Below are 8,517 nucleotides of genomic sequence, written 5' to 3'. Positions count from 1 at the left end.
AATACCCCAGAATGACAAAGCAAAAACAGGTTTTTAGAAATTTCAGTAAATGTATTAAAATTGAAATACAGAAATACCTCATGTACATAAGTAATCAGACCCTTTGCTATGACACTCTTAAAAATTGCTAAAATGGAAAAATGTCATCAACAAATCATTAAATAAGTTGAATTGAGTCCATCTTAATGCAAGGATAATAGTTCATGTAATTTTGGAATTAATATCTTTGTTTTTATAGGGTGTCTGATTTGCATAGGAATCAATTCCACACTGTGTAGATTAGGATGTCACTACCAACTCAGCAAATGTCATAATTTTCTCTTGATCCTGACAAACTCCCCAGTCTCTGCCAGTGACAGACATACCCATAACTTGATGCAGCTACCACTATTCTTCACACAAGAGATGGTATGGAAACTGTATTGCATGTGCTGGATTTGCACCAAACTTAATACTTTGTAGTAAAACCAAATAAAAACATTTCCAGCCACATTTCTTTGCTGTATCACTTGAATTCATTGTTGCAAACACAATTATGGATATGAGATAGATAGAGAGATTTTCCATGAAGGGATTCTTTTTGGCCACTTGGTTATAGACCAATTTTGTAGAGTGACTGAGATGATGTTGTCCCATCGACTGTGCTTTTTCCTCTCCACTATTCAACTTTGTAGATTTTTGTAAGTCTCCCCAGGCTTCAGGGTCGCATTCCTGAGCAGTTTTATTCCTCTCCATTTGCTCAGTTTGTAATGACAACCTGATCCACACAGTGATTTATTCTGACAACCTGATCCACACAGTGATTTTATTTAAATGATTCCTATGCAAATCAGAGACCCTATAAAAACCAAGACATTAATTCCAAAATTACATGAACTATTATCCTTGCAATAAAATGGACTCAATTCAACTTATTGGGCGATATGTTGATGACATTTTTGCATTTTAGCTAATTTTAAGAGTGTCATAGCAAAGGGTCTGAATACTTATGTACATGAGGTATTTCTGTATTTCAATTTTAATAAATGTACTGAAATTTCTAAAAATCTGTTTTCACTTTGTCATTCTGGGGTATTGCGTGTGGATTGATGGCAAATTCTTTAAATTTAATCCATTTTAAATTAAATCTATAACACAACAAAATGTGGAAAAAGTGATCTGCACACCCATTACTGTGGCATTCCTAGAATATAGCAAAAATATCTTTAATAAGTTGCGCAATACATTGAATTTGAGTGCAATATACATTTCTAGATTTCACCATGAATGCCCTTGTTTTTTCAGGGTCCCTCATTTGAATATGAATTAATTACACACTGTTTAAATTAAATTTCCTAGTCCAAACTCCCTAGTCCCTGCTGATGACAAGCACACATGATGTAGCTACCACAATGCTTGAAACTTGGGATGGTGATGAGGGGGTGACTTGTACAGTGGCCATATTGTTTTGCTGTATCACTTGAATTCATTGATGCAGACCCAGTTATGTCTTTTTCTTGTTATTATGGGATTCCACCTGATATTTAGACCAGTTTTGTAGAGTGACTGGGGTGATGTTATCAATCAACAGTCAACTTCTCAGCCAATGAACTTTGTGACTCTTTCTAAGTCTCTCTAGGCCTTACACACACACACACACACACACACACACACACACACACACACACACACACACACACACACAGTAGTAAATGTATATATCTCTTATTTATATCTCTAATTAATTGTATTCAAAATGTATTAGAATAAATGTATATATTATAATTAAGTTTAGGTGATGTTGCCCCATCAACAGTCCTCGAACTTCTCAGCCAATGAACTATGTGACTCTTTCTAAGTCTCTCTAGGCCTTACACACACACACACACACACACACACACACACACACACACACACACACACACACACACACACACACACACACACACACACACACACACACTCTGTAGTAAATGTATACTGTAGATGTCTTATCTATATCTCTAATTAATTGTATTAAATATTTATAAGAATAAATATATATATATTATAATTAAGTCTGTTGGAAATCTGCCACCTCTGGCCACTGCAGCAAAATTCACTTCAAAGTTCCAAACAACATCCTCCCTAATAATAATTATTATCATTGTCTAATATTTCTATTTAGTTGGGGAGTTTTTTTCGGCTGAAATGTAATTGTGAAATTATCGGTGCCATACAGATTGCACATAGTTTGTAATGTATAAGCCCATCCATGAACACATTGTCAAACATTTTTCGTATTATTCGGACAGCTACTAAACGTCTCGAATTAAGATGCGAATGCAAACTAAATAAAATATTCTCACTCGAGAAATGTGATTACATTGTAATCCTTCCACTCAGGGTTGCGGATGCCCAATTTTAGGCCTAAATAAATGCTTCCATTCAAAGTAAGATTGCCCCACTTTTTTCATAATACACTCCCATGTTGATCGTGACTGCAACATTTTGTTCCAAAGTTATTTGTGGCATCGCCGATGGTCTGGTGCGACATGATAACAAGGGAAACTGCACGGGGCGTCACACATCACGTCCACGTCGGTTTGTTTATGCTTCTCCGACGATTATTTTTGCGTTGATACAGTAGGCCGAAATGAGGTTTAACTTGACCATTCAAAGAAAATGAAGTTGGCGGATACACCATTTCATGTTCATATTTATATGTAATGCAAAGAATTACATACGGACCAAGATATTGCATCATTAGTGGAATTGGTGCAATTTGAATTAATAGGAAACGCCCATCTCTGCTATCTATGGTTATAGGCTTACACTTACGGTCTCTTGACTTTTTGTTTAACTCCAAGGCTTAAATATTTGGGAAAGTAGGCCTAATTGAAGAGGGGAAAAATAATAATAGAACATGTTATGATGATGGTTTTGAAACAGTTAGGCTATTACTCGGGTCAAAGAGACGGGCATTGTTGCAGCTTTTACACACATTCGTTTACGCAAAAATATATGTTTAAATTCTAGTTTACGGTCGTTCATAAATATGCTGTCAACATTACGTTGAAATGGGTTATAGGGGTAGAGCAGAGTGGACACACCTTAGGCTCCTTATCGCAACAGAGGACACGGTGTATTATACTACAGTTTTACATTTCGTTCGCTATTTAGCCTAGGATACTCTATAATTGATAAATTACAAACGAATCTCCTAATTACGTATTCATTAATTGTGTACCTTTCTCCGTGGAAGTGAAAAAGTGGAAAACGTTGACTTGGTTACATTGAAAAATAACTTCCTCGGAGCAAATACATTTCAATTTACTCATAAAATAATGTCCAAACGTCGTGTAACTACAGTAAATAACACATGACCCATTTTCTAATGACATACTGTAGCAGATTCTTGTAAAAGCATGGGCGTTTTAATGAAAATTTAATGAATTTGTATAAAATAAACTAATTGTAATGTTCTTTTCGAATAAAAAGAAATCATATCATAAGATACAATCAAAAGTGCAGACAGTTTCTTGTGTATTCTATACTATTTTGTGTGCTTTTATTTTTCAGTTCAGCATATTTCTCACTCTCTCAAAATGGTCTCCATCGTATTGCCACTTTCCAATTTTCTTATATATATATATTTTCAAACATTATAAAACCGTATTAAAAAGAAAATGGGCAATACTCTTTAAGAGAAATTGATAAACAATTCCAAAGGAAAAAATAAATAAGTAGGCCTAGGCTATATATAGTTGGGTCTATACACCAGTCTAGAATGAAATTAAATTACCAGTAGGTCTACACATGACAAATAAATACATCTTTGATTTCACAAAGTCTGCAGAAACGCAACAACACCCATGTGGCCGTTCTCTTGTGCCAAGTCGATAGGTCGACAGTTTTTATTGTCCAGGGCTCTTGGATCAGCACGGAATTGGACTAGGATTTCTACCGTGCCCAGAAAGCCCGTCCTTGCGGCGTCGTGTAGCGGTGTAGTTCCCGTAAACCTGTCTGCGACGTTGGGGTCCGCTCCTCGCTCAAGTAACAACTGCGCCACAGGTGTACTTCCCATCATCATCACCTATTTATCAAACAATAATGATAATAACACTATTTAGTGACATAATTCAGCACATATATGATAAAAAAAAACCTGTCTACATTTAGGCTATGTGCAAATGAGTCATGTACGTGATAAGGCATAATACAGCCGTAGGCTATTGGGGAAGCGGTGCAATTAACAATTATGTTACCACTACAAATGTCACGGCATACCCTTAATACAACCTAGAATACGTTTTAAAATTGTGATAAGGTCGAATATGATTGACATAGGCCCAATACTTCCTCATTTCGTTATTACTGCACTACAGGCAGAGAGCACATTAATGACGCATGTTGCCTACAATGTTAAAACCTTCAGGCCAATAGGCCTACTGTAAATTATGGATTTTTTTGATAGTAGAAACAATTCCAAAGTAGGCAATTTATTATGATTAAATTTGACTTTTTAGGAGAGCATTGTCTCGTTTTCACTGGGCGTGACCTCTACAGAATATCCCCTTTGTTTATATGGACTATTTTGATTAAGCCTACGTTTGATGTCAAATTTTTTTTTTTTAAATTATTGTATTGAAAATGTAGGCCTACAATGACAGGTAATTTCGGTGTCCAACAATAAAGGACAACAATAGAGACTTATGTATTAAGTTAAATGCAAAGCACAATAGACGCACTTTGGAATGTGGATCACCTGACGCCAGATGATTAGGGTTAGATTCGAGATTAATCCTAAATAGCCTGAAAAGACTAAACATGTATTTTAAAGCAGATACAATAGCCTACATTGTTTACAATAAATGCGGGCAAATACTTAGAATCTTATGGGTCAGGCCAAAAATCGGTTGATTCTACCCGCCACAAATAACTAGGCTCCTTGGATTTATTTCAAGCACAACGCATATATCTCTGCACTAATCCTATATGATTGTAAAATACAACGGGTTGGTTAGGCCACCGACAAGACACGACATGTATCCGTAGGGACGATGCAACTGCAGCGTGTGTGACACTGACCTGGAGAGATGTTTGTCCAAAGCAATTGACACCGTTGACATTCACCCCGTTTTGGAGCAGAATTCGGACCAGGTTCGTGTTGCCCGTCGCTGCTGCTGATGAGAGCTCGTCCTCCAGATGCATCGTCATGTGAGGAGAGAGGGACACTTACGGTTTCAATAACAGTCCCGACTCCCAATACTGAAGATTCCTTTTGACAGGTAGTCTAATACGTTGGAAAAAAAGGGACTATGTCAGAGTCCGGACATGGCGCGCAAAAAAAAAATCGCTCTGTTCTTCTGTGTTATGTGTTGATTGTGCTTACCTCTCAAATTAGGACATTCGACCCAAAGAGCCTCGGTGATTTGGTTAGAATAAAGTCAGCAGCTCATCGTCCGAGCCAGCGGACGGCGTGTGTCTGGGCTTGCCTGCTTTGAATCGGTGACGTAGTCCCTCTAAGCTGCAGTACCAGTGGTCTGCGCATGCGCACAACGAACACACCACAGAACAGCATTTCAGGAAGAGCTGACTTCTTAGGAACCGTTCTCATCGTTCACACACACACATGGATTTTCATATCAACCGTGGAGCCGTAACATGAAACATATTTTTTTTTAAAAGTCAGACGCATTACAAAACCTAACATACAGTTATGTCCACCTTTGTTGGTAAACAACTTCAGCGGGAAACGCTTGTCTCGGGCAGATAGCTGCGCCGCGCGTGCCTCTGCACGCGCCGATAATGACGCCTTTTCGTCCCACCCGTGTTGCTATGCAGCAGGTGGTAATATAACCACCCTGGTCGAACACTGTTTGCTAGCTTAGCTACAAGCTACATAAACAACACACGATGTAAAAGCTTAGCTACAAGCTATATCAACAACACACACGATGTAAAGGCTTTTAGCTAAAGGCAGCATAAACAACACACGGTGTAAAGGCTTTTGCATTTGCATCCATTGCCTGAGAATACGTTTATATGGCTAGGCTCACTGACATAGGCCTACCTTTAGGCTATACTTTTACTCATACATCATTAGGCATTGGTTTAAAGTAAAGAGAGCAAAGTGCCTATCCCCACAGTATAGGCGTCATATTAAACACATGGAAACTTTATGATTATGTTAGCTTTTTGTTTTGTTTCCTGACAAAAGCTTTCGCACAGGTGAGATACAGACGAACCAGTTGTATGATGCTTAAGGTGTGAAATTATCTCCCGACAAATCTCCTCGACAAAGAATAGATAGAACCGTTTTTTTTTTTTTTTTTTAAATCTTCCCCTTCCTACTCTAGTATTAGCCTCTCCCAATTATTTTATTTTTGTACTAATTGTTATCCAGGCCCATAGGCAACTCAAACTGTGAGTTAATTAAACTAAACCCTGAAGAAGGCTTGACGCCAAAACTCTACTTGAGAGCGCTATTATTTACTTCATTTTTTAACATTTTATTCCAGGCCCATATCTAACTCAAACGGCTGTTTATTTCATTTTTCTTTTTTGCATTATGCAAAACGCATTTGGCATTTATTTCTTATAGGCCTTCTTTGAGGGACATTGAGTTTGGGAGTTTGTCATTGGAAAATTACAATGCATAGGAATTTAGCCTTTTGATTGGAGATTTCTTGTGCATCCTACAGGCCTACTGTTTCCAGAGGCTAAATGTTTAGCTCAGAAGAGGCTGAATACACTGTTCCCGTCCTATCCAATTGTCCCTATGCAGTTCATCAAAAGCAAATGGACCAACCCCAGGTAATTTTCATGTCACATTCACACTTGAGTCATTTAGCAGAAGTGCTTATCTAGAGCCACTTACTGTACATGGTGATGATGATGACAACAGAGATAATGATGATTATGATGATGAAGAGGAGGAGTATGATGATGATCATGATAAATGATAGTATTAGTATATAAATGATAGTATTCAGTTCAGTTCAACTTTATTTAACCAGGGTAGTCCAATCAGTAACATTGTCACTGCTTATGATGCTCATGATGAAGATGGTTACAATGAAGATGATGATGATGATAATTGTAATAACAAACACTATGACCCATTTCACTGTGTCTCGATAATGGCCCCCGCCCGTGTTTGCACGTCTGGGTAAATGGATGTGAGCCGTATGGAATGCCACTGTGCTAATAAGCTCAGAGTTCACGGCCTATCGTGCCTGTGGTCTGGTGTGGGCGGAGGTGTGTTGGTTTGGAAGTCCCCCTTCTCCTCTGATGGTGTATGTGTGTGTGTGCGTGTGTGTGCGCGTGTGTGTGCGCGCGCATGCGTGTGCGCGTATGTGTGTGTGTACAGTTTGTGTCTGTGGACTTAGAGCGAGAGAAAAGAAAGGACACTGTCTTGCAAAAGGCCAGCATGGACCACCTAGGCCCCATCTTTTCATGTGCTGTGTACGGGCTTGAAAGACGACATTGAGTAAACAGCGTTCACCAAAGAATGCTTTCTACAGACAGTTAATAACAGCCCGGCCAATCATCAAAGCCGTCTGACTCAGCGGTTCTTCTCTATGAGTTCATTTCATCTTTCCCCTCAGAAAACGTTCCCTCGGTTAGAAAAATGCTAATCTCCCACAAAGTGCTAAAATGACCACCGTAGCTTTGGAAAGAAGGGAACTGTCTACTTACTACAATAAAAGGCCGGTGCCATGTCTCAAATATCTTAGAGAGAGAGAAACTCCTTATAAAGGGGACAGCCAAGTTCTTCTCTTGATGTTTGCTCAGACGCTGGCTCCAGATTGAGGGGGATTTTTTTGACCCGGTAGGATCCGTTCGCTCTCATGGCAGCGTTGTGAAAGAATGAATGAGTGAAAGAAACCCAAAAATGTGACCCTTCTCTTGCCAATCCAATTACAGCGTACTCTATTTGAACGTACACAGAACCGTATTCCTGCCGCTGTGCTGCCCTACCCAAGCTGCCCTAGACCGCCACGAAGGGGAATACCTAGGTTCTGATGCCAGACGAGTGATGTCACCTTCTCTGAGTTGTTTGCTTGAAATCCCCCTTTCTATTCCTTGTCTCGCAGACGCTGCTGTTTCTTCTGACCTCTTCTTCTTCATCATCATCATCATCATCGTCATCATCATCTCAGTTACAGCGCTGTAAATGGTGAGTAAGAGGATCAGAGGATCATCAACCATTCATGTGTTTTGTTTGTGGTAAATATCGACAGACTCGGCGCTTGATAACAGTTTAAAAGTTGAGTTGATATTTTTTTTATTTTATCACATTCCTCTTGTGTATATCAATGTGTGTACTGTCGTGTCAGTTGAATGGAAGTGGTTTCATCGAGGACTGCATATATATACGCTTGGCTTTGCCTCCACCCTGTGGGATCCCTGGCATATACTGTAAACAATCACTCTCCCATGGCTCAGCTCTACCACACCCTCTCTCTCTCTCTCTCTCTGAAAACACACACACACACACACACACACACACACACACACACACACACACACACACACCCACGCTGCAATTTA

At 39.1% G+C, this 8,517-nt stretch overlaps 1 protein-coding gene across 1 annotated transcript; it reads right to left on the bottom strand.

Annotated features, from left to right (window-relative positions):
- Nucleotides 1–3,393: 3,393 nt before the first annotated feature.
- On the bottom strand, nt 3,394–5,445 carry cdkn2a/b (cyclin-dependent kinase inhibitor 2A/B (p15, inhibits CDK4)). The gene is made up of 2 exons (XM_083693133.1): nt 5,050–5,445; nt 3,394–4,054 (listed from the first exon to the last, which is right to left on the bottom strand). Exons 1-2 carry the CDS (start codon nt 5,176–5,178, stop codon nt 3,803–3,805), a joined length of 381 nt encoding a protein of 126 aa, XP_083549259.1. The 5' UTR covers nt 5,179–5,445; the 3' UTR covers nt 3,394–3,802.
- Between the last annotated feature and the right edge of the window lie 3,072 nt (nt 5,446–8,517).

This window comes from Argentina silus (genome assembly GCF_951799395.1).
Source record: "Argentina silus genome assembly, chromosome: 21".
NCBI classification, from domain to species: Eukaryota; Metazoa; Chordata; class Actinopteri; order Argentiniformes; family Argentinidae; genus Argentina; species Argentina silus.
Note: the sequence above shows the minus strand (reverse complement) of the source record. Positions and strands in the feature narration are given on the sequence as shown.